A 27,710-nucleotide genomic window follows, 5' to 3' on the forward strand; every position below is an offset into this window, starting at 1 on the left:
AGTTACTAGGGCTGTTTCAGAGCAACATCAATATAACATAAAGATGAAGCCCCTTTATTGTGCTTACAGCTAATTTCCAGCAATTTGCTTCAAATTCTTGTCGTAATCTGCAAGGTTTCATCTATCATGCATTATTTTTTTGGAAACTGAAAAGTAGTTTAAGCTAAGACTGTGTGTGCAAGTTTGAGGATTGTTTAAAAACCAAGAGAAGCTGGGAACTGTGCTATTTCTTTATATTCAGAACAAATTTGATAATGTCTTTTTTGGAGGGGAAAAAAAACACAATCGTCATTTATGTTTCTATTTTTTATTACTTTTTTTTTTATAAATTCTGCAAGATATAACACTGCAATCTATTCACAGATATAGTCAATTTACAACAATTATGTTTGTACTAATAACACATCAAAATCCTCTTTTTGTGTAATACATAAAAACTATTGAAGGTACCAAAACTGGTTACTTAAATGCCTGCTTAAAAAGCAGAGATCAATTAAGCGAAATACAGTGAAAAAACACTTACTGAACAGAGGTGTGCGATTATGAAAATTCATCTTCTACGGCTATGAAATAAGGGAGATGAGGGTGTGAAGCAGGGGGCTTCGTGTACCATACTAAAGCACAATAAAAAATTGTATGTACAAAGTGACTGGTCCTATTAACAAACGTAGATACGCACCTCCATTTTCATATATTTACGGGCAGACAATTTGTACCTCATTTTTCATTGCAAACCACTTCCGTCTGCAAACAGTGACAGAACGCACTCTTTCTATTTAATATTTATACTTTAAGGTATACCACGGTGTCTTGGTATTAAGGGAAATTAAAGTGTAGCGATGCTGAAAAAAATTAAATAACGAGATTTTTGACATTCTTAAGATACCAGTGTAAGTATATTAATTTAGGACAAAAAAAAAAATGTGCTGAAAAAATGAAGAATAGTTGTATTTTGTCCAGTTGCTGATGTAGGAAAGTGTACAATTTTAGAATAGGCTTCCACTTAGTGTTAGTTTCGTCCTGTCCGAAACGCATTTTTTCTCCGAAAATGTTCCGTCGAACATATTCCCTGGACTACATAAACACTACAGTACATTCTTGCAACGATTTCCTCATGTGACGAGTGTACAGTACCTTCGGGAGGAGAAAGAAAAGGTACCGTTTTGAGCGCGTGTCCCGATTGCCTTTTCCACTTGTTGTTTGTACGGTTGTTAGTATGTTTGCCGACGAGCGCCGCTGGAGTCCGTTGCTCGTGTCGGGGCAGCGGTCCTTCACCTGCTTACAACAGCAGGAGGAAAATGGACCTACGTCGATCCGACATCCCCGAAAACTCCCGTCTCGACTCTTCCTTTGTACCACAGTTTGCTGGAGATGCCTTTCTGCTATTCGCTCGGGCCACGTGGGTACAAAAGACCAACGAAGGAAAATAAAAGTGAAATTTCGGAAGAAAAATATAGACCTTGCACGGTTAACGGCGCGTCGCAACAAAACGCATCTGGCCGACTATATGGCGCCGTGTCCCCCGGTGAATGTGACGCGCTTCCTTTCCGACCCCCGCCGTCCCATTCCGCGCGCAGGCCGAGGCCCATCACCGCTGGTGGCTGGCGTCCGACGGCAGCGCGTGGTGGACCAGGCCTCTTGGGGTGGGCCGCATCTCTGCCGAGGAGTCCTGGTCCTCGGTGAAACTCTCCGGGCTGCCGTCCCCGTCCAGCAGGCTGCCGCAGCTGGAGTTGGGGGACAGCATGTCCTGCAGCAGGTCCTCCCTGCCCAGCCCGGCCTCGTGGACTTCCCGGGTCCTGGCACCGCCGTTCCCGCCCCCCACCACCTCGTCCTGGTCGTTCAAGAGCTTGGCCAGGAAATTGATGTACTTCATGGCCAAACGCAGGATCTCATTCTTGCTCAGCTTCTTGTCGGGTGGGTGCGTGGGGATGAGCTTGCGTAGCTCCGCAAAGGCCCCGTTCACGTTCTGCTGGCGCCAGCGCTCGCGGCTGTTGGTGAAGATCCGGCGTACGACCTTGGGCTGGGAGCCTGAGCAGAAGAGGAGGAGGCAGACGGGTAAGTGTTCCTATTAGTAGTCTTATTGCTTTCCGTGCGAAGTTTCTCTTCGAACGTCATCATTTTCTCAGCACCACTCTTTTACCTGTTTACACACGTGACGCAATTCAAGGGTAAGCGCCTTTCTTGGGGGTATGGGAACATGGTATGGTTGGGCACTTGAACGTAAAGGTCGAAATTCCGAATTAATTTCGGGCAAACCCTTCTAACATTTTACAGAAATACGAGAAATATTTCAAATCGCGCTGTTTTGCCTCATATGTTTACAGCTTAAAATGAATCCCTGTCCAAACCCCAGAACTTTAAAGAGCTGCGCTAAGCGAAAAATAAATAGTATCGGCTATCCTTTTAAACCTGTATCAGCATCTCCTTTCATAAATGTAGCTTTATGAATAATGCATGGGCAGCCTACTGGGCACAAGCAGTGTTTGTTGTTGCTTTTCAGCATATGCAGTTCCACCTTCGCCGTTTAATCCTGCAGCCCTCCCGACAGCAGCAGCCAGGCCCTGCACTCCTATTAGCATTTTTATGGGCATCTGCCAGCTATCTGTGCTGGATAAGCTGTGCCTGGGGGTGTCTTACTGCCAGCCTCTGCGCTGTCCGCTCCCCTCTCTCGCCCAATACCTCCAACTCTCTGAAGAATTTTTTCCATGGTAGGTTGGGAGAAAATAATAATAAAAATATGAAGATACTTATTAACTAAAAAAATGATTAGTTCATGACACCCTGGAATTAATTTTTCTGTTGCATGTGATAATACTGAGCTTTCACTGAATCTTTTACATTGCTTGCTTAAAACAGAAAAATCCTAAATGTCAAAAGTAAAACTGATCCATCTGAGGCATAGAGTGTGAAGGTGAGGGGTGGTCAGGTGATAATGACCTTCAGTTGACCATGGAGCCACTAACCGCTCTGAAGCTTTCAGTAACTAGTTCAGCAAGCTGCCAGTGCAAACACAAGAGGTCTTGAATCTGTTCGAGTTATACATAAGTTAGGAGAAGCAAAATGTGATTGTGATTAACACATTTACTGTATAGCATCACGTTATTTAAGGCTCTTTCTCCTTTCTGCTGTCTTAAAATGTAAATACAGTGCAGTGGAAGTGTGTTTTCCATCCAATCACTGCCTTGCTTCTGCCCGCTAGTGATTTAATTATGTTCACCCAGCAGAGGTTCATAAAATGAGGTGAAAATTGTGTGTAGGTGCCATGGAATGAATGGATGGATGGATGGATGGATGGATGGATGGATGGATGGATGGATGAATGAATGAATGAATGAATGAAATTCTGTACAGTCACTCTAAGAACACAGGACAATTGCTTAAATGTCCTGGGTGTTAGAAGCGTCTTTTCTTCAATAAACTTTCCAACACTCGCATGATGCATGTGGAATGCATTGTGATAAATAGCCTGCCCTCCAGTTTCTGACAACGGTGAACGGTGTGTGTGAGCACACGGAAAGGGGGGCTCAGGGGGTGTGATGGGCTGGAGAAGGAGCGAAGACACAGCAGAGTGCGCCTTACCATACTGACAGAGATCTAAAACGCGCCTACCATCGCTGATCTCCACCTCGTAGGGCGCAGGCCGCCGCTTCACCCGGCTGCTGGGGTACATGCCGTACTGCTCCGGGTCTTCCGCGAAGCCGCTGTGCGGGGAACGAGCGGGAAACCGCTTTAGACAGCAATTCGGCCGCTTCGGCGCAGCACTCCTCGCAGAAGCCCACCGCCGTGAGTCCGGCCACAGGCACGACTTGTCCACTTTTTTTGTTCGCAGCATCACGAGGAGATCAGATCGCTTTTCTCCTTTCAAGGTGGACATGGCTGCGCGTGTCTCCAAATCACTAAAGCGCTACTGTTTTCCATTCATAATTCTTTACTTACTGGCTGTTGTTTGCGGGTCGGACCGTTACAGGTGAGACGCTTCCAGAGACGTGCAGTGATTTCTCGGCGCGGCAGAAAAGCGCGTGAACAAAATCCACGGGGGTTCAGAAACGCATTTATAGCGCCATTCTTCAAATATTATTATGAACTTTCGTTTAAAAAAAAAAAAAAAAAAAGTTCTTTGTGCGGAGATTATAGCCGTGTAAAAAAAAAAATCTGTTTTACGTAACGTTTTAGGTTATGAAAAACCTTACAGAATAATTCTTAATTACTCATTTACTGTTTTAACTTTATTCGTACCGACTACCTGCCGGGGTGTTTTAGGTTGGAGACTAAAGAAAATATAAACAGAAAAAAACATCTCTCTCACTAAAATATTTGAAAATGTTAATATTCTTTATTTATCTGACATAGTTGTCGAGTATTTGATAATTAACTTTACAATCATATAAGAATTTCTACAGAAAACGTATTCTTACTGTGTCACTCAGGGTACGGGAACGGGTAAAATAGTAGTATTTAACCAACAAACTGCGAAGGAATGTGACAACCCTACCCACTACGCTAGAATGTTAACCACAAATGGTCGTATACTGTAGTATATTATTCTACTATATAAATATATGTGTGTGTATATGTACATTACATATTACATTTATTCATTCAGCAGACGCTTTCCTCCAAATCGGCGTACAACTCAGAGAAAACAAAAAGTACAATTATACAGACACAATTCTTAATATTTTTCAAAACTTTTTCCTAATTTTACTCACACTAAAGCGTTTAACGTGTTTTTTTTCTTAACCGCGCTGAAATGCAAAGGAAAGGCTGCAGTGAGCGGTGACCTGGACCGGGACAGGTACAAGTATGTGTCCGGATGTGTACAGCTGCGCACGCACGTGTGCAGCCGTGTGAACAGATGTGCCGCGCGAGCTTCCTCACCTGTTCAGGTTGGCGAGCGGTTGCGTCACGTTGCTGTAGAGCATCGCTCGTGCCGGCAGCGGGAAGGCGGGCGGACTCAGCTGCACCATTCGACTGTCGCTCGGCGGCGGAGGCGGAGGCAGAGAGAGGGAGAGCGGCAGTGAGAGCGGCAGGGAGAACGGCAGGGAGAGCGGCAGCGGCCCCGGCGGTCTCCGCAGCTCCGTGGTCTGCACCTTGTGCTCGCCGTCTGCCTTGTTGTCTCCGCCTTTTATAGCGACGCTCCCTCCTCTCGCGGACAGCTCGATCAGTGCCACTTCCTTCTCCGCCGGCTCCCTGGCGTCGTGAGCCGTTTCCTTAGCAACGCCGTTAGCGACGACACTCCCGTCACTCTCACAGCGCTCCCCCGGGATGGCTTCGTCCCTCTGCTGACTTTGCGCGGGCTCCGCGCTCGTGCTTTCCTGCTCCTCACGTGGTTCGCCCCCCTCGGAGGCCGCGCTGGATGCGTCGTGCTCGCGCCGCGGGGGCTCGCGCGCCTCCTCCTCCTCCTCCTCCTCCTCCTCCCCCGGACCTTCCCGTCGCAGCTCCGCGTTCGGTTTTTCCGTCATTCTCTCGACTTTTGCTGCGCGGATATTCCGAAACGTATAACATGCACTCGCGTTACTCTGTCCGAATTTCTGAAAGCGCTGCGCTTAAACCAAGTCCCTCGAGGCTCGCATTCCACCGCACGTCACCCGCGGCGTGTCCTGCAAAAGAGCGCGCGGGTGAGTGTGTTTCGTGGGGAAACGGAGGGAGTCTCTTCCCTAACTGAGCTCATTTGCAGCGTGATGGACACTGGCTGGGTACAAAAAGAAGAGTGTGGCACTCCTCAAAGTTCGTGACTGTACACTCGAGAAGTGTAGTAGTAGTAGTGTAAATGCCGCACCGCGCATATTTTATCATAAATTCTCCCGTTTTATAGAAGAAAGTATGACAACACGGGGAGACAGCCGGCCTTGGCATTAAAAATGACTCGTTATTTCTTGGCAACACTAGAAACAAGTGCTCAACATTATTTCTAGCCAAACTCGTCGTGTCTGCGTTGGCTTCCACTGTTTTGTGTATTTTATTACACTGTTTTACTATGATGCGGGGTACACCACCACATAGATAGACTATGATCTGGACACAGGACGCGACACGGAGCGGGACAGGCCACGCAGAGGAGGTGACGCGAACTGAACGGCAAACAAACGCAAGACACGAAAATGACAATGAATTTTTGGGGGAACGAGCGGCGGATTTCTGACAGACGTGTGTTTTATGAAAGGTCGTTTGCCGGTGCGCTATTGGCGGCCATTTTCGACGAACAACTCCATTACATTACAGTGAGTGACGATTTAATCGAATTCGAATTCGCGAATTCGAATTTAATCGAATTTAATCGAAGTGGTGGGTATATTATTCAAATTATTAGTAGTAAGTAAATTGTTTCACATTATATTTTTTATACTGATATTTTTTACATTTTATATTTTTGCGTGTCTCCATATTCTTTCGTGTTTTATCCTGATCTCGCTGAACAGTTACGTTAAACTAAGCGGGATAACGCGTCCAAAGAGCTCGGTGCGCACAGGACTCTCCCCACGCGCGGCCGCACGGCTCCTGTCCACGTGTCGCGCCTTGAGTGTGTTAACTGTCTCTGTCACCGACCGCATACTGTATGTGCACGTGTACAGCGATCATCTGTGCGACAAAACACCATTTCCACAGGCAAGTAGCTGACAGCTCATTATAAATACTCACCCTTTCCTGATCCCCCCCCCCACTATAAGGGTTTTCAGTTATCAGTAAGCGGTAGCCTACAACATATTTTTTATTAATTCATTAATAACATACAATCAGTCCCGCAGAAATGAACGTCAGTGAAGTATCACAGTACTGTAAACACGTTCAGTTAAGCAAATCCACATAATTTTTCCAGTCCTCAATTAAAAAGCAGCTGTCAACAGATTTTTTTTCAGAACTTTGGGTAAATAATTGCGTGAATACAATTTAATTCACTTAATTCATGTGTCACATTGATGAGTTCCTAATCGGAATTCAGTTGAAATAGACAGAGAAAAACACATGGTATCCTTTCGAATGTGAGGGAGGAAAAGGAGAGTGTTTCAGAAGCGTTGCCCCAAACTCCAAATGAGTCATTTTTTTTTTTAAATACAGTATTGCTCCACCCCCATCGATTACCACAAGGGCTTCAATTCATGGTCCTTAAATTATATTCATCATTTATCATACTACCATATTTCATCAATTTCCATTTAAATGTATCTGTTCGATTGTGAAATCAGCAACTCCCCGAGAAGAATGGAAATAAACACACTTTAAACACACGATAAACTCTAAATTGAATATGAATCTAAACGGTTTTCACTTAAACATTTGTCTCACATTTGACTGCCTGCTGTAAAACGCTTTTTTTATTATCTTTCACCTTTACCAGTGTTTTTACATTTTTTTTATTACGTTAGGATGCCTGCAATAATTTTCTTTATTTTTACTGCTACTTGGGTATTTACACCACTCGCAATTAATATATTGCACAATTTCTAATGTATATTTGACATTAGCTTTGCAGCAAATGAAACAGTTAAATAAGCCTGGAATATGTGACATTACACTGACTGTATTAGGAAAAAAATTTTAAAATTTTTCGTGCCAAAGATTGTGTTTAGCCTGCGACGAGGTTTTCCTTGTTACACCAACAAAAGCAGTGAAAGCAGAAACCGAAGCAACTGAAAAATTGGTCGTATGAGCCACAATTTAAATAGTGATGAAACTTAACATCAATATAGTGCGATCATTTCTGAGAATAAGGCATAAGCATGTCGTTCCTTCAACGTGACACAGTGAGTGAAAATGTCCACACGTAACAGCCAAGTGTGCTTCTCATGTGCTCGTCAAACAGAGGATTTTTCTGCATAAATTGGATAAGCTGCAACGTGCGTTTTTGTGGAGAAATAATATTTAAAAACGCGTGCTGTACACTGATCAACATACCGCTACTCGCGCGACGAGAAAGGTACCTTAGTTGGGGTCGAGATCCTCCCGCAAAGCACTTTATTTCCTACTCGATATTGTGAATAAATAGATTCGAATCGAAACGGACCACTTAAAAAGAACAGCAAGTGCGTTCACTTCAAGATGAAACGCTCCGTAAAATGTATTTTTTTGGACTTAGAGCGCGGGGACCTGGGCCTCCTCATCCCAAACGCGGACTCGACTTGGAGCGAACGGAAACGTGGGAACCCGTGGCGTGGACAATAACGGACACATCGATTCATATTAATTGCGATCATGATGATAGTAACTAAAGCAATATTAGCGGGGCTTTGTTACGCGCTCGCCGCGAAACGGCGGTGGACCCACGATGACACACACGCGATCTGTCCGGGCTTACCGTGTCCGCGCGGCGCTGTCAGTGTCACCGTGGGCGCGTGGAGCCATTTTGTGAGGGTCATCCATGTCCGCGGCTCGGGATCCACTGAGGAGCCGCGCGGAGCCGCACGAGCTCAGCTCCGTATGATCGCACATCACGTCCAGTCCACGCTCGCGTGGGGAGCGGAACACGGCGCCCATGTGGCCGGCCCAGATAAGGGCTCCGCACCGGCCACGCAGAGCCCGATAAGAGCCTAAACCCATTATTTATGAAATGATTCATTATTACTGGGCTTTTTTTTATCGAAGGCAAACGCGACGGAGAGGAAAAAACTGCGTAGCCCAATGTTGTATATGGATCATATGCATAGGAATAACTCCACGGTGCCTCCCTTCCGCGTTGCCCTCCAAATATATGAATGTGTTTCAGTTAAAAAGCACTAATTCTGTCTTGTTCAGACGCTCAAGGACACAGGTAAATATTAATTAAACCGGGCGGCGGAACGAATTTCGAGGAATGGATTTGGCTGGCTGGGTTGTGGACTCTCGTAACGTCAGAGTTATATTTGTTTTCACACATTCAGAAATGCACCTGGGCGTCTGTAAAAACCGGGCGGGTAAGCAGCGCTGTCCGATCCGTGTCTGAGGACGAGCACAAATGTGTGTGTGTGTGTGTGTGTGTGTTCCGCTTTCTTCATCTTAGAATGGAATTAGCGGATCGTTTAATTTTTTTTTACCTCGATCATCATGCACCCGAAGTTTACCGCTCATATCACTGAAGGGTTTGGACTCTGAAGTCGAGCCGTGTGTGTGTGTGTGTGTGTGTCCAACAGCTTCACACATGGGCTTCACGCAAGATCGCAGTGACCAAAAAAAATTCAAAAAAAAAAAAAACAGGACACGTTATCTAACACTCTCACTGCCAACGGTCAATAAGCAGTGAAAGTTGTGAAAAAAAGTGTTTGGAAGAGCAGCTCTTCTTCAGCTCAGCTCTTCTTCTCCCGAGAGAAACGGGACGACAGTGAAACATCGGACAGAATTTCGTCACTGCGATTAATTATTCGAGTAATAACGTTTCAAAAAATACCCACTGATGGCATATTTACGTTTGAGCTACGACTTAATTTGTATATTCGCTCAGATCGTTTCATACACGATCCAATCCCTTAGTAGCACTTTTTGCTGCACTATCCTCGATCTCTGTAAAGGTAAAAGAAATTATGACATTTTTGCCAACTATACCTGCCACCGATTGCTTGGCTTCAGTTTGTAATTTGGGCAAAAGATTCACAATTCCTCAAGGCAAACGTCTTTCAGGCAGTGCGCATATGATACAAGATTAGTTTTGCACTGAAGAACTTTTCCTCCTGTTTTCTTTTCTTTACGTGCAGAGATGCCTCTTTTACACCTTTAGGAATTCACATAAACATTTAAAATAAACGAACACATAAATATTGCATAGTCACAAGTGCAAAGAAGCCTTACAATTTACCCGAATAGCTTATTTCACCAAGTTAGGAAGGTGAAGACATTAAGACTCGATATGCTTATGTGTTTTAAAACGATTTACTCCATTAATTAAACTCTGATTCCCGCTGTTTCTACGTAACTGTTCGCAACTGTCTAACAGTGCTCTGTAAGCTCATATTAATAATAAACTATTCTGTTTATTACCACCTTTATTCGTATATTTTTAATGCTTACGAGTCATAATCGTAGCCGTATTATTATTATTATTTATTATGACAATCTTAATGAGCGCAGTGCGTTGCTTGTCTGTCGGAGGCGCCACCAGACATTCACAGGCCTGCATGTTGTGATCGAACCCCCAGGGGGGCCTCGTGCCGACCGCGATAAGACCGTATCGTCACGACCGTGACCTTCGCTTCATCCATCACGCGAGGCGGAGCAGAGGACCCCCCGCCGGGATTGGCGGGTAACCTGTAGATGCAGAAATGCGGCGTCTCTCTCAGCTCGCACCGCTTCACTTGCAGTTCCTCCAAACGTGATCGAGCAGTCATTCGTTCCAGTTTTTAGAAGCGCTAGGGCCTTTTATTTTTTACACATCCTCCCATGGCTGGGATGGACACCTAACTCAAGTGTTTCTATATTTCGTTCTCTCAAAATGTCTTTGTCACTATTACTAGCCGGTCCCGGTTATTCCTCCTACTCTGTACAAGTTACACACTGTATTTGCAGTTCCATGGTGCCTTTCCCACTGTCAGTGTCACGTGTCCAAGATTAACATCATTTTCCTCACAAAATCATTTTTTTAAAATAATTGTTAACTGCTTTATTTCATTTGATGTATTATCATTATTATTATTATTATTATTGCATGAAACTTGTAAGAAGAATATAATGCAAGATATAATTAATAATATAATAATATAATCGTTTTCAGGGCTCCTTCAGCATAGTTCGAGTTCAGTTTTTATTTAATTTCGGTTATGACGAAAATGAAATAATGAAGAACACATCGAGTCACTAAAACAGCAACAAGGATTCCGGCGTTCCTGAGGGCTTTCGGACGGGCGCCTCCTGCTCCCTGTCACGACCGGCGGCCGCATCCTGTCACGACCGAGACCGCGAGCCGCCGAAGCCGATGGCGGCGCGCGCTCATTAGCCTGCGGGGCGCGCGGCCTGGAGCGGAGGGTCCGAAGGGAAGAAGTGAGAGTATGAGAGCCTGTCACGCGCGTGCTCCCTCCACCCGCTTGAGAAAAAGGCGGGAAAGTGGGACGAAGAAGGGAAACGAGTAACAGTAAGAAAGCAAAAACGAATGTGACACATTTTTCAACATCCATGATGCATCTGAGCCTTCGTGCTCGATACTTGAGGTATCAGTTTCGGACTTCTTGATTTTAGACGTAGCAACACCGGTCCTTTGTCAGCACATTAGAATGCCTAGGATGGGTGGGCAGCCACTCTGGTACTTGGACCCCAGTGATTTATTTCTCGCCTTTCTCGTAGTTTGGGACTTTTTCGTTTCCTGTAGCTTTGTCTAAAGCTGTCCACAGTATTATCATAACTGTATTGCAAACTTAGTTCTACACACTGATCTGTGTCACTCCGGTGAGAGGACCGTTCCATTAAAAAACAATTTAATTAAACTGAAGTATTTATCATATCAATTAAATTCAATCAATTAAAAACGTGTCCACTTGGACGCGAAAGCGAACGCGTTACTTTAGTTCACTAATTGAAGTGACGTTGTTGTAGGAATACACTTGGTGTTTTAGCGCCCCCTAGCGCAACTAATACGTTCAGCAAATTCACCATCGCTTGGATTTTAAAGGTATTATGTAAGTTTCCCTCCATACAGAGCAAAAATCTCGGTCTTTTTTTTTTTTTTAAATCAATGTATATGTTGATTCAGTCTGGGTAAAACTATTTAAGAATTTCAACTGTGTATATTTTCTAAACTTAGATTAATATTAATTGGTTGAAGTGCAGCTGGATGTGCAAACTTTCAACGGAATCTACTGGTTTCTTTCCCTCCATCTGGCTCACTCATTTCCACTTAAATGACATCTACATAAAGAACAGTACGTCTTATAAATAATCCGAAGCTTGGGGTGGGGGTCAGGAGAAATGTCCCCTCCAAGCAGTTCCTAATGTGCCTTCCCAATATTTGTGTACAGCTCCACTGGAAACTATTGCATATATTTTTGATATTTTTGATCCCCCTGACAAGTTGTGAATAATAGAAAGTCTGAACTCTTAAGATGACTTCAGAAGTTAAAAGCGCTGTTCAATTCATTTTACTCCGGGCAACCTGATCAATCAGAAATATAAATATGAAACCACGTATCACAGCCGCGGCTGCTGAGTTTCAGCAACAGAATCCCTTATCAAGCTGGATGACAATCTTATCTTTCTCACAATTTAATTACTGTACTTCAAATCTAAACTCCACAAGTACTTCAAATCTAATCACGTTTTACTGCTCGGAAATTTCGCTCACTGTTAAAGTTGATGACGCTTTTATTATGTCTTCTACTTAATCTGTAGCCTCCCTCTCAATATATAATATATAATACAAAAATCTGATCCAGATTGTTGTGGCCATGATCTAGAATAATCACTTAAAGCTCTTGATAATATTGTAGCGTCCTGCCCTACGGGAGGGCGCCCCCTAGGGGCAGGAACAGGAATTGGGGCAGACTATACCTATACTGTATACTGTAGGTTTAAATATAAAATTTAAGTAGTGCTACCTCGGTCAGATCTGTGAGGGACTGCAAGGGTGTGAGTACCTGTGGGGTGAAGTTTAAGGCTCGGAGCAGGATTAATGAGAGGGGGCGGATTAAACGTTATTGTAGTCAGTATGGTTTAAAACACATGATCCGGCCAAGAACAACTGGTACTGGGCACAACTGGTAGTGTAGTGGTTAAAGCTGGTTATTGTGGTTGGATCCAAAGGTCACAGGTTCAGATCCTCCAGCTGTAGGACCCTTGAGCAAGGTACTTAACCTAAATTACTCTAGTCGAATTACCCGGCTGTATAGATGAGTAAATAATCGTAGGTATCTTAACATTGCAAGTTGCTTTGGAGAAAAGGGTGAGCCAAATGAATAAATGTAACAAGCACCCTACCTGTATTTTAAGATGCGATTTGCTAGGTCCAGAGTACACTGCAAACGCCCGGTTATTGTCCACCTCATGCATCTTTCTCTTCCCGAGTGGAGCCTAAGGGAGCCTGATGATAGACCACGGACCTGTACAGGGAGCAAAAATACACAAACACAGAAAGGAATAACAAAACACACCGAAAACCTGTACAGGAAATTAACGGGGCACTGGCAACGATGGATAAATGGTAAATTCGTAGTTATCAGGAAAACTCAGAGTAAGAAAAACTTTTTCGCAAAGGAGCTTTTATACGTCATTATCGTCTCCAATACCAAATGAGTATTCAGAATTTAGTGTACAAAGATCTAGGTTCAATAAAAGAGTTAGCTGTCTTCCATTGTAAGAAAATATGCTGTACATTTACATTTATTCATTCAGCAGACACTTTTCTCCAAAGCAAAATATATCTCAGAGAACAATACATTGAGCGCATACATCAACAGAAGGAGAGATTTAGATCCAGACATGTGATTCTAGAGAACAGTTAATTTGTCATAATCTGCCATATAAACCAGTGTAGGTTATATGAGTAGCTGCAAAAAGGCTTTTCCATTATTAAACAAGGATTTTGAAGCTGCCACCAGGATGCTGGGATACACCTGGAGCCAGATAGAGAAGAAAGCACAGGACAGAGATGCCTGGAGAGCTCTTGTTGGTGGCCTTTGCCCCAGGAGGGGTGGAAGGCATTGATGAAGATCATGATGATTATTAAACAAATTGTTATTAAAATTATTTAATGTAAACACACATTTAACATGCACTTAGGAGATCAGGGAAGAAGTAAGTCTGAAAGAAGTGGGTTTTGACACCCTTCTTAAGTACTGAGTGGGATTCAGCAATTCTGAGTGGGGGGGAGGGGGGTCATTCCACCACATCGGAGCCAGAACCAAAAACCTTCCTGTTTTTGATTTTGGACCTTTTGTGCCTGGGACCACCAAGCGAGCAAAGGTAGCAGTCTGGTTGGGGTGCAGTACTATACACCTAAACGGTATAATCGAGTAGAAAAGTACTGCAGAGTCTTTGTCATAAATTCCTTCTAGCACATTTTACCAACATTAATGCCGTGCAGTCGCGGATGCGTTTCCTTTGCAGTGATTTATTGCCCAGTGACGTGTTCGGTGACCCCTCCGCACTTCCCTCTGAGCTGGGCCCCGCTGCGCCGAGGGCCTCAGTGCTGCCACGTGCTGGCACATCGCCAAGTGCACGGCGAGCGTGAAAAGAAGCACTCCAACAAGCACGCGTCATTTTAACATCAAGTTAACGGACCTTTTCATTACCAAACACAACTTCTGCACAAATGTTTTTTAGGAAAGGACTTCTGGGTTGTAAAAACTGCCCAATAAATTTGACAGCTGCAAATGTTACATGGCTGAAACAATCTAAGTTGCTTTGGATACCTTTATACCCACACACACATATTGTCTGAAGCTGCTTGTCCCAAGCAGGGTCACGGCGAGCCGGAGCCTAACCCGTCAACACAGGGTACGGGACTTGGAGGGGGGGAAACACCCAGGACGGGACGCCAGTCCATCACAGGGCACCCCAAGTGGGACTCGAACCCCAGACCCACCGGAGAGCAGGACCCAGTCAAACCCCCCACACCCCCCACTTTTCTACCAATAATTTTAAAAAATCAAGCTAACTGCTTTATGTCAAATCAAGGGATTTATCCTTCTCCTCCTTCACAGTCTTCTGTACGAATTATACAATCTACGAACATTTAGAAGTATGAAAAGACAAAGAGACTGCGAAAGATAAAGAAAATTCTTCCAGAATGTGAGACAAAATCTGCTTGTTAATTTCCGTTCAGTTCCTTTGGCTAGATACGGAGACCGATTTAAACTAGCAGCCTCGATTTTGTTGCAAAAGTTCATTTTCTCTCTGCTTTGCTTTTAGAAGGGGCTGCTAACGGAGAACCTCACGGTTGTGTTTTCCTGTTTTGCTCCATTGTACTCCGGAAATTCTTCCCTTTAGTCCCTGTTTCCGCTGGAATGGACACATTTTAGTGTAAACCCTTGCCGTCCATGAGATAACATTCTGCACGGCACAAAGCCATGCAGACATGATAGACACAGTGGCTCAAAATCACAGCATGTATAGCTCTGAGGTAAAGAACTAGAGATGTCACTCGTTTATATTTTCAGTGTCACAGTCTTTGTATTCCCTCGGGGGCAGCAGGTATCATCATGTCTAGAGCCACAACCCTGCACTTGAAAGACTCGGGTTTAAATCCCACCTCTCCTCGTCGTACCCTCGAGCAAAGTACTTACCCTCAATTTACACAGTAAGAATTACTCGGCCGTATAAATGTGTGAATAATTGTAAACGGCTTTGCGCCGCACGTTGCTTTGGAGGAAAGTATCAACTAAATAAATAACTAACTTCTGACTCGACATTCTGCTAAAAAGTGTCACCGTTTTCTTTTAAATTCTATTAAAGCGTTCAATAGCCAATCGGGGGTGGCTCATTCTGGAGTTGTTTGGAAACTACCGGTCACTACCTGATTTGCAACCAGTGATTTACTGGTCAGTTAATAAATTACTTGAGCTAACTATATTAAAGCTGAGGAGCAGCAAAAAGATATGGCTGAGGACTGACCATCCCAGTTTATCTACTATGTAGGGCTCTCACACCCTGAATGAGAGCCATTACTGCTCATTAATGATCAACATTTTGTTAGTGCCTGAGATGAAGAGCTTGTAGAGTTAAGTGCACTTCTGATCACTGAGTATTTTTTGATATTATTTTGAGTCCTCAAGAACAGTATGCAGTGGGCCCTTATTTACGAGCTTAACTGGGACTGAGAAATGGTTCGTTACGCAAAAAATTGTTTTTCAAATGCCACACAAATTGGGCTGTGGGCTCCTCATCAGTTCTGTATTCTGGGTGGCACAGCGAGTAGTGCTGCTGTCTCACAGTGCCTGGGTGGTGCTTGAGGATGTGGGTTCAATCCCTGCTTAGTCTGTGTGGAGTTGCATGTTCTCTCTGTGTCTGTGTGGGTTTCTTCCAGGTGCTCTGGTTTCCTCCCACAGTCCAAAGACATGATGTTCAGGTTCACCCATAGTGTGTGAGTGACACAGAGAGAGTGTGTCCCACTGATGTATGGATGAGTGACCCAGTGTAAGTAGTGTATCCAGCAGTGTAAGTCACCTTGGTGAATAAGGTGTGTGGGCTGATAACACTATGTAGACTTCGTTGGAGGTCCCTTTGGACAAAAGCGTCTGCTGAGTGAATAAATGCAAATGTATATTCAGCTGTTGGTCTAAATGCTCTGATGAACATGGTGATATGCGCCATGGACTCGGATGAGGCGAAGAAGGACGTACAGACAGTGTTCGTCTCGAGCAGTTTATTCGAACGCCGGCATACAGGGAAATAACGCTCTGGGTCCAAGGCCCCCGTTTCCTCCACGACCTGTGCTTCTAGCCAGCCTTCCCAGCCTGCTTAGCACCCCCAGGCTCTCTCTTCTTTCTCCCTCTGGCAGACGCAGTCACACCCTCACATTCCCCGTACGTCACCCAAATCTAACCAATTGCAATAAACACATTTCCCGCTCAAACACAGTAATGTGGGTCGTTACAGTACTGACTGCTGCAACAACAGCATCTTCTCTTTGTTGCGCAATACAGGTTTGGTCAATCTGAGTTGCTTTGGAGAAAAGCGTCTATTAAATGAATAATTGTAAATGTCCTTCGGCCGGGTATTTATGAAGCACAGTAGATAAGAACGCACAGTAGAGAACACACTGACTGGTCAGAGCTCCAGCAGCAGGTTGTTGGAGAAAGAGCCCGATTTACTGTTTGCAACAGCTGTCTGTGTCAGTGAGTAAAGAGGGTCTTTAGCGCATGGTTTGAATTGATATGCAAGGACTGTTCGTTAAAAAAAGAAACACTAAATACCTACCAAAAAAGTCAGTGACAGCTGAAAGTCTGTTTCTCAAAAGTCGCAAAGTCGAGGACCCACATGTACAGTACACACTACTGCGCTTCTTTCTCTCCAAGACGTTCCTGGTGGAAACGCACATGTTCCGCATAAGATCCTGAAGGTGGCGCTGTTGTTCGAGTTTTTGAAGTGGGTCAGAACGGCAATAAATACCAAGTGGATGAAACAATAGCCGTGTTGCAGATTTGACTTTAAAGAAAAACGCCATATCTCGCTTTATCTATTGGATTTAATCTTTAGCTTCCGCATGACAATCACTTGTACGCTCGTTCGTGGGAGCAGGGAATGTCCGTCTGCGTTTCTTCGTGGGCTCAGAGAGAGACCTTTATATAACACGTTTTACTGAAGAATGAATCTGCATATCTGATGACACATTTTCATTTTCATGCTTACCACCACACAGTTGTTTATGTTTAATGATTTGTGTGACAGCATACCCCACTTAGGTTATGAATTCCACACCTCCTAGATATCAATAGTCGGATAGTTAGTGAGATCTTCAAGTTCCCCCCTTTTAGAATATAATAATAATAATAATAATAATAATAATAATAGAAAAAGAACAAAAAACACATTTCTGACCATCTGACTCATTTTAAAAGTATAACATCATATTGCGAGCTTTTTTATATTAAAGCATATCTTTCCACAGATCTGTCTATGGTACTTTAGAGTAGATCTTGCTCCGAAATGACTGAGAAACGCCGTTCTTTAGTTCTGATAGTCAGAGTTAACGGAAAAATAGAATGTTGACGCAGTGATCACCGACTTTATGACACTGACATGGACTGAATGAAGTGAATCAAACGCATTCATGTCTGGAGGCAGCAATAGCCATGTGTCCATACAGCAACATTTTTCATAAACAGGTTTCTTTTTCCGGCAACACATGAAAGTGTAGTGGTTAACGCTGCTTCCTTTGGACCCAAAGGTTTCCGGATCAAATCCCACTTGTAGTACTCTTTTTAGCAGACACTTTTTTCCAAAACAACTTCCAATGGATGCTATGTAGTGTTATGAGCCCACACACCTTATTCACCGTGGTGATTTACACTGCTAGATACACTACTTACAATGGGTCACTCATCCATAAATCAGTGCAACACACTCTCTGTGACACTCACACACTATGGGGGAATCTGAACAGCATGTCTTTGGACTGTGGGAGGAAACCAGAGCACCTGGAGGAAACCCACACAGACTGAGCGGGGATGGAATCCTCCTACACCACCCAAGCTGTGAGACAGCAGCGCTACTCGCCGTGCCACCCAAGTTGTATTTATTCATTTAGCAATAGCAGGCAATGCACAAATTGTCTTTTCTATGAGATCATGTACGTCGCTGTACGTCGCTTTGGAGAAAAGCATCTGCTGAATAATGGATAAATGTAAATGTAACAGATGCTTTTCTCTCGAGCAAGATACTCACGCCGAAATGACCCAGCTGTATAAATGGGCAAATACTTGTAAGTCACTTTGGAGAAAGGCTTCAGTTAGATGAGTAAACATGAAATATCTGTCATGTCAAGGAAGCTCATAAATAACTGTAGCTGAACATTCAAAGTCCCTTTGGAGTAAATGCAGTAAAAAAAAACCTGATTCTGTTTTTTATGATCTTCAGTTTCTTGTAAAGGATCGTCTCACGAAGTGATTTATAGTGAGACGTGGCTGTAAATAAGGAGAGACACACTTTATGTAGGGCCGTGTAGCGGGTGCGTGTGTTCACAGCCACGAGAACCTTTGTTTTGGTTTTTGTGTTTGTTTTTTTTTTTTCACAAGTAGGTGTCACTGTTGAGCCTTTTTTGTCAGAAGTGCCAGGTACGCGGTGATGGTTTCTTTGCTGCCGAGGCTCGCAGTCATGTTCACTTGGATCACATTCTTTCCACTCGAATCAGGTCAGTCCAGTGGGCTCCTGCTGTGTGGAGCCACAGCTGCCTTGAGACTCGACCGGAGCGGCAAACGGCTGAAAAAAAAGCGGTATGAGCCAGAGAGGGGGCACGGTGGTGCAGCGGGTTTGGCCGGGGCCTGTGCTCTGGTGGGTCTGGGGCTCGAGTCCCGCTTGAGGTGCCTTGTGATGGACTGGCGTCCCGTCCTGGGTGTGTCCCCTCCCCCTCCAGCCTTGCGCCCTCTCTGTGTTGCAGGGTTAGGCTCCGGCTCGCCGCAACCCTGCTCAGGACAGGTGGTTTCAGCCAATGTGTGTGTGTGTGTGTGTGTGTGTGTGTGTTATCAGCCAGAGACCTTCAAGTTAGGCCAGGACACCAGTGTGTTGTCTTCTTCAGTTCTGACACTAGAGCGGGAAAAACAAACTGGACCCCCCCAATGACTGGTACTGCCCTTCTGTTGGAACACATATTTATGATTCTTACATCTCTCAGAACATTACAGGTTTTGTAAATGGCACCAGTGCTTATGTTCACCATGCGGAACTGAACACTTAAAGCTACTGGACTTTGCTTTACTCAAACGGTGCACCAGTTAGCGTAGTGTTACAACACACACTTGGAACCCGCAGGCTTACGGTTCGAGTTTGATGAGGCGCCATGCTACAGCACCCTTGAGCAAGGCCCTTGGGCTGAACTGCTGGAATACTGTAGTTAACATTAAATGTGATCATATTGGGGCAGCTGGTAGCGTAGGGGTTAGTGCTATTGCCTTTGGACCTGAAGGTTGTGGGTTTGATTCCTACCTTTAACTCTAGTACTCTTGAGCAAGATACTTACCCTGAATTGCTCCACTAAAATTACCCAGCTCTATAAATGGGTAAATAATTCTAAGTAACTTAACAGTCAGGGTTGCTTTGGAAGAAAGCATCAGCTACATGATTAAATGTAAGTTTTATGTTACTCTGAAAGAAAATCTCAACTAGTGAAGGTGACGCTGGTAAAGATGCAATGTGCCAGGTACAATCCTGGTTCAGTTTCCTTCTGCAGAGCATTTCACAGCAAGCTGCTTCCCGCTTGTCTCCACGACTGCCTTCTTCTTATTGTTGACATCACACGGGCCATTTATTTAAGTGAAGCGCTTCTCCTTCTCCTTACCTTTGCTGTAGCGTCACCGCTCTCCCCAGTTTGGCATCCCAGTTGGAATCGCCTTGTTTCCGGTGGGGAAACGCAGCAGACCCCAGGCCGAAGGACGCTTCGTACAAATGGCCGCGTGCACGCTATGAGGCAGGCCATGTGGAGACCGGCAGCAGTTATGTCACACATGCCTTAACCGAAACCGAGAAGCAACAATGGGGGTCAGTGTGCTAACTGCTGTTTGGGTGTGTGCCTTCAGTCCTGTGGGTAGGAGATGCTTGTCTTAGTGGTTCAAATCAAAGGGCTGCTTCCCATCTGAGGAAAGACCACGATTCAAAACAGAGCCAGTGATGCTGTGGCTCAGGACACCCATTCTGCCAGCTACGCAGCCTCGCTCATTTCTAAGTCAGTTGGAGTATTACACGGTAATATTACCCTTCCCCATGCGTTTGTTTGACTTCCGTGTTGAACTCCTGTTACAGGAGACGTGGGTTCAAGGCACCCCGGCACGCTGCCGCATTCTACCGATGCCGATGCGATGCGGCTGCGTGTCCGCGCGTTTGTGCGCGGGGAGGGAGATGAAAAGTGGACGGGGAAGGAGGAGAAGCAGCTGCAAACTTGCCTTTCGCTTCACATCTCTCCAGGTTGTTCGCGTGATTCATCCCCATCACAGCAGGCGGTGAAGTCTGCTCCTCGGTGCTTCTATAAATACCCAGGCCTCGGTACACTTGGCACAGCGCTGGTGCAGCCCTGCTGTTGTTCTCTCTGGAGCGCTGCGCTGTGCTGCGCCGCGCCAGCCTCCTTCTGCCCTGCTTCTTGAGGCCGTCTCATTTACAGCCAAGGTCGGGACATCTGAGGAGCATGCAAGCGCAGTGTGAAGGACTATGTGCCAGCCAGGGGAAGAATCCAAAAGCCTCGCATCAGTCAATGTTCTAAGGTGACTGACAGATGCGTTCGTGTTCATCCAGGGTCTTGTCCACCAGACACAGCTAGTCCGCCGGATTCCGGGCGATCAGTTTAAGGAATCTCTTCACGTTCAAGTGGTTTGGATGTCAACATTGGTGTGTATCTGTGTGTGTGTGTGTGTGTGTGTGTATACAACCTGAGTTCTGGGTTGTCAGTGTGTGTTAAAAAGGAGACGCCAAGCTGGGAGTAGATGCGGCACCTCCAGCAACTCATCCACCCTGTCATATCTCTTCTTGAGAGGTGCGTTTGAGTGCGCCTGTGTATCTTCGTGTGGGTGCGTGTTCAGGATTTACAGTGCACTAGTGTCGCGCGTGTGTATTTTTGCGTTTCAGTGTGTCGCGTCTGCGTTGATATGCATTTACGCGTTTAGCCTTTTTATGTCAGTTTGCGTGTGTGCTTGTGTGTGTGTGCGTGTGTGTGTCTGCCGCACCTCAGGTGTTTCGCTCTGACCCCTTGGCTCCGCGTCCCGCCACCCTCGGGGGAATGTCTGCAGCTAGGGGCTGGGGGCTGGGCGCTGGGCGCTGTCTGCCTCCGCTGTCTGAGCGCGATGAATGTGGGGAGGTTGTATTTTGACAGGCGTGTAGTTAACCTTCCAGAGGGACATACTTTCCTCCGAGTGCTTCTGTAAAACAGAAAGAGAGACCCGGGGGCTTGAGTGCGCTGGCGTCCACTCGGAGCTCGGCGCCCTCGTCTCATAAACGCGGAGGAATTTTAATCCTGAAACATGGAGTCGACTCTAATGCCTTTCACGTAGCACATTAACGCCCTTATAAATACGTGAGGTCACAAATATGGGGATGGGGTTGCGTGTGGTGTTCTGACCTTCTAACACACCGTAATACACTGTGTGTTCTTCCTTTCCTCCAAAACTTTTATCCAATTTGTGTTTTCTGTGTGGATGTTTACAGCACACACACACACACACACACACACACACACACACACACACATCATCTGAAACCGCTTGTCCCATACGGGGTCGCGGGGAGCCGGAGCCTAACCCGGCAGCACAGGGCGAAGGGCCGGAGGAGGGGGGGACACACCCAGGACGGAACGCCAGTCCATTGCAAGGTACTCCAAGCAAGACTCAAACCCCAGACCCACCGGAGAGCGGGACCTCGTCCAACTCACTGCGCCGCTGTGCCACCCAACCCCCCTTGGATGTTTACCATACTGATGTTTTCCATGCTGGATTCTGGATATGTGTTACTAATCATAAAAGGAGAATCAAGCTTAATCAGTTGTTAATGATTTGTTTTCTTTTTTTAAATAATCGGGGAAGTGTCCCTTCACCTGAGCCCTGCCAGCAGCGTGTGCCAACTCATCACTGGTACGGACGCTCACAGCGCTGCGCTCACCTTGCTCGCCTCGCACAAAGGGCTGTCCTGTGACATGCGATGGTAGTGACCCGCTGAAACGGCATATCGACAATTAAATGCGCACCGCGAACTGTTATAATTATGAAGTTGAAATAGGACTCAGTTTGAGTTCTAACAATGGGCTCGCCCCCAGGGCCTGGCGAGTGAGGGGGTTGGGGTGGTCTGGGAGGTGTGAAAAGCAGGGCGGGGGAGGGGAAGAAGCTGTTTGTGTATTGTGTTTCGGGGGGGAGGTGGGCCAAGTAATCTGCACCGACACACAAAAAAGCCATCGAGGGGGCGGGGGGTTGCCACAGCTTTTCTTTGAGGAATGTATTTGCTTGTCCTCCCCCGCCCCACCCCCCCCGCAGCGAGTTCCCAGGAAACGGATGGGGGAGTTAGGATGCTGCTTTGGGGAGGATCCACAGAGAGACCTGCTTTGTCTGCGTGTGTCACCGATCAACACTTGGAGTGATAACAAGCTGCTCTGCAGCTCAAGGAAAGTGCCGGTTACCTATCTATGTGTGTGTTCTGACGCCGGCGGGAACAACAGCGGCAGCGACATAAGGAATTAGGCACGGGGGCGCAAACATATATCCTGGAAGGTTGGGTCGATGGGAAGATACTTGTCACTTTGTTTACATTCCCATAATTGATTTGCCTCACTTGAAAACTCTGGGCCGAAGGAATAATCTCTAAATATCAGTCGAGTCTCAAATTAAATTAAAAGTGCATAATTAATTGCTCTGCTCCACCTGTAATTGGAAAAAAAATGTGATATTGCAGGCGAGGCGAGGTACACCAATTAGAGGTGTCCTCCAGGGAGAGAGCTCTGTTTAAAACAGATAATAGGCTGAATGTTTAGACGACACTGGGCCTTCCAGGTCCCTGAAGTGGAGTGGCAGGCGCAGCCATGCAGCGGCCCGGCTGGGACCTGCCGGAGGAGCCGGGGCCAGTTGGCCCCAGGTGACAGTGGCGCGAGCGGGGCGCCACTTTGCATGGCTGGTGGCCATCACTCCGAGGTTCACCTCTGACAGCGGGACGGAAATTAGCATAACGAGATAGGACGGTCACGGGGGCTTGCCGGCTGAAGAAACTTTAGCTGCTAACAGTCAATGTGCTCACCTCAAGAATCATGACCCTACCACCACCACCAATCCCCCACCCCCCAGTGCACACAACACAATTTGCGCTGGTGTCATTTGTTTCCCCGGCTCTCTCGTGCCCTATGGCCGACATTTAACACTTTCACTTTTACACCTTATATTCGGGTCCCTGCTGGTCCAGGTGAACCAGACTACATACTTAATTAACAGAAGTAACGTAGGTAAATGAATTCACTGATGGATACCAGTCGGTATATTCATTTGCCTAAGTTATTTCTGTTAATCACACACACAAATTGACTAAAGGCACTTGTCTGGAGCAGGGTCGTGGCACACCGGAGCCTCACCCGACAACACAAGGCGTAAGGCTGGAGGGGGAGGGGACACACTCAGGATGGGACGCCACTCCGAGCAAGGCACCCCAAGCGGGACTCGAACCCCAGACTCGCTAGAGAGCAGGACCCGGTCAAACCGGCTGTGCCGCCACACCCCCTTCCGTTAATCACACTCAGGAAAAAAAAAAATGTTGATTTATGTTAAATAAAGGGTACGTTATATGTGTAGGATATAGCTTTCTATACTTTTTTTCTCCTTACATTCTCTGTGTTTATGGGGCAGTGGGCAGCGTAATAATTACAGCCATTGCCTTGCCACTGAAGGACGTAGGTTCGAATTCCACATCCTGCTGTAGTCCCCTTGAGCAAGGTTCTCACCCTGAACCGATACAGTAAAAAAATTACCCCTGGATAAAGCATTGTACATCACTTAACATAGCGCTCCATGCATTTTAAGTAAAAGTATGTACGTTGCTCAGAAGTCACCATCAGCAGCTTCATACTTCTGAGCCCTAACGGTTTCCCGCAAAGAGAAGGAAACAAAGCTCACTTGTTCCCGTCCGCAGAATGACTAGGTTGACATGACAATGATAAATAATCATGGTTTCACTTTAAAGAAGCTGGGCAGAAACCAATTAGGCCACATGGTCTCGGCGTGACTCATCCTGGTCCCCACTGACACGGTGCTGCATCCGTTGTGCGTCACACCAGTGCAACCAGTTCAGCAGCATAGCCAGCAAGCAGACACACCTGTGCCTCCAGGTACATGCCACACTCTCACCTCACATTCAGCATCCGCAGACCTGCTTCTCTGAGCCGCTGAACTTGAGCCGTGCTGTGTTAGTGCATTTTAACCAAGGAGAAAAGGGGAAGTGTGAAACTGTCAAAAGTAAGATCTTTGCTAAAAAAAAGCTTCGCTACCGCCTACAAAATAAATTTATCTTTACCAATGAAACAGCGTACATGTTATCATTCATTCATATGTCGTCTTTCTCCAAGTTGACCTACGGTGTTTGCTTTTAAAAGTGAGCTACTTACGTTGCTTTACTCATACAGCTTGGTCATTTTTACTGTGGGAAATCAGTGTTAGTACCATGATCAAATGTGCCGTGAGAGGAGCAGGGAGCTGGGATGAGATCCTCTGATCGCATGAAGATGACTCTAACTGCTCCGCTACCTGCTGCCCCATTTAATATGTAATACAGTGAAATGTGAAAACTAAAAAGATCAGAGTGGAACGGTGATGCTGCGGGTGACTGCGATGTGTAAGAGCTGAGTGGGTTGTGGCCTGGGTCAGAAGCCCACTCTCAGACCGGTGGAGGCCAGCAGAAGAAAAGCCCACCCAGCTGACAGCACGCTGGAGGCCGTGGCCTACGCAGCGCACATTCCCAACGCTAAAACACCCCTTGCCGCTCTCAGCTTTGTGTACATGAATTAGGTGCGCACGATGCAGCCGTGGAAACAGTCCTTGTGTGGGTTCCCAAGCCTGTGCTGCAAATGGAAAAGAGGGAAGTATTCAGCAGGTGAAGAGCAAAAAATGTGACGCTATGAGAAGAAACGCGTGAAATGAAAATATGTATTCTGCCTCACATGTTTATTTCCTCCCTGTTCTCCTTGTTATATAATTTTTCCACGCTGTTCTATGTAGGACACTGTGTCCTAGCCGCTCATCTCTGACCTACAGGGAGAGAGATCCGGGCGGCTGGTTGGAGACATGGCGAGGGGGGGGGGAGTGTGGGGGGAGCGAGAGCCCGAGGCTTGCCGGGGGAAGGGGCCGCTGCCTGTCTGCAGATGATGAATGGGAAGCAGCGTTCTCAGGAAGCAGGGGATTACAGAGAGCGATGATAGCAGGACCGGCACAAAGCACGAGAGCGGAGACGGTGTGCTTACAACAACTCTGTCATGCGAAATCAGAGAACCGACACGACGGATGCTGGGCGTTCTGGTTGTCCTATGTCATTCTCACCAAATATTACACGTGAAAATGTAATAAAATATATTTAAAGGATCATTGGACAAGTTCCCTGAATAGACTTTATGAAACAGGAGCGTGTAGTGGAACTTATTGTATCTAGAAGAACCTGAAGCTGTCGGTGAAATGTGTGTTGTGTGATGTCATCACCGTGATTCCATGTTCATGTGGGTCGCTCTGTATTGACCCTCTCGGGTGTATGTGTGTGTGTGTGTGTGTGTGTGTGTGTGTGTGTGTGTGTGCTGTTTCCTGTGTCCCTGGACATATGCGTGTGTTTTTCGATACATGTGTGTTTCTGCCTGTCCCTCTGCGAGTGTGTATGTGTCAGAGAACATGCCCGAGAGCGCTGGTCACTGAGTTTGCTTTGGTAGCTCTGCTGACCGAACACATCTCAGGGATTGCTGGATGGAAGCCCCCCCCACCCCCCGTTCCTAATACTGGCACGCACTCACAGTCACACACGCAAGCACACCGACCAAGACAAATGCAGGCCGACAGTCACGCCCCCGAGAGGAGATGCGTGGCAGCCTGGATGAGTGGCTGGAGGTGCTGCAATTCCTCTCCTTCTGACACACAGAGGCGAGCCACAACTCAATTTAAACACACACACACACACGCACACACGCACATAATTATACCAACAAACATTGTGCAGGGCGGCACAGAGAATGGCACTCGCTGTACGTGTCAGACAAGGTCGTGCCCACTGGCCACCTTCTGCGTTCTCCCCTCCCCCCACAGATAGCACAGATTCACTGAAGTCATGCTGGGACTGCATCTGCTACCCCGCCCCCTCCGGCTCCCATAACCTCCACCTCTCTCCAACACTCCACACAGCACCACCCTTTGTTTTCTCCCCCTCCTTCACAGCCCTCATAGAGACAAAGGTGTCTGTACGGGCTGCGTGAAGGCGTTGCTCGCTGTCTGCTGGTCCGAGGTACACGTTTCAGGTCTTACCCAGAAGCATGATTTAATACTCTCTCTGTGCAGAAAAAACATTATAGCGGTCATTGGTATCAATACTGATGTTACCAAAGGATTAATAACTGAATGTGACATGCTCTGTGTTATTAATTTAGCCCCATTTCAGCCACAGTAGGTGGTCTTGATCCGGTGTTCAAGATTGGCCGTCTGAATAGATTCTAGAAGATTCCTTCTTCTCTGTCACCTCACCCCCCGATTCAGTTCCGTTTTTTTGATTTCTCAAATCCCATAGTCTCCTTAGGCATCTGTTGCCCTGCTGGTCGTGCAGGGTTGATGAATATGGAGTGCTGTGATGCTGCTGGCCTCGTGCGGGTCACCGGAGCACAGCTTCGGTTGCCCACTCGGGGCATGTGGCGGCACCGGCCTTGCCAGTCTATGTGAGAACTAGGAACGTCTCAACTGGAGTGTGAACAGGGTAGGGGAGGGACAACATTCTGCACCTCCAGCAGCACTTAAAGAGATCAGTTCTTACCTGAGCCACACATTTTGTTCTCTAAATCTGGGGATAGATTTCTACATTATTGTCCCATACAAATGTGCTTAAACTGTAATTACCATCAAGTAGTTATGGCTAGTATTGCTCTATTGGATACACACACACACACTCTGAAAGCGCTTGTCCCAAGCAGGGTCATGGCAAACTGGAACCTAACCTGGCAACACAGGGTGCAGGGCTGGAGGGGGGAGGGGACACACCCAGGACAGGGGGCCACTCCATCACAAGGCACCCCAAGCAGGACTCAAACCCCAGACCCACCAGAGAGCAGGACCCTGCCAAACCTCCTCTGCCACCATGCCTCCTCTCTACTGGACATAATGAATATCAAATAAATCAATATTAGACACTATAATATAAACAGTATGTCTTAATGTACTGGTCATCAGCCACAAGCTAATGACTAGTATATTAAAGTTTGATAATACAGAGTGGAAGATGAATACCTTATTTTTATTCATTTAAGGACAACCTGCTTTTCACTGGGCCAGGAAGAACAATTCCGTGGTGTAAATTTAATTTATTTTGCAACAAATCTCCCTTATACTCTAACTTATCCTGTAATAAATTTATCCTTATGATAAAAACGGGCAGTCCTAATAGAGGCTCAGCAGTAAAGTATTCCCATAGTAAAC

At 46.1% G+C, this 27,710-nt stretch overlaps 1 protein-coding gene across 1 annotated transcript; it reads right to left on the reverse strand.

Moving 5' to 3' along the window:
• Window positions 1-924: 924 nt before the first annotated feature.
• tal1 (T-cell acute lymphocytic leukemia 1) lies at window positions 925-8,406 on the reverse strand. Its single transcript, XM_029254927.1, has 4 exons — window positions 8,294-8,406; window positions 4,879-5,600; window positions 3,610-3,701; window positions 925-2,028 (listed from the first exon to the last, which is right to left on the reverse strand). The coding sequence occupies exons 2-4, from the start codon at window positions 5,460-5,462 to the stop codon at window positions 1,589-1,591; spliced, it is 1,116 nt and encodes a 371-aa protein (XP_029110760.1). The 5' UTR covers window positions 5,463-5,600; window positions 8,294-8,406; the 3' UTR covers window positions 925-1,588.
• Window positions 8,407-27,710: the final 19,304 nt, after the last annotated feature.

This window comes from Scleropages formosus, chromosome 9 (assembly GCF_900964775.1).
Source record: "Scleropages formosus chromosome 9, fSclFor1.1, whole genome shotgun sequence".
In the NCBI taxonomy this organism is placed as follows: domain Eukaryota; kingdom Metazoa; phylum Chordata; class Actinopteri; order Osteoglossiformes; family Osteoglossidae; genus Scleropages; species Scleropages formosus.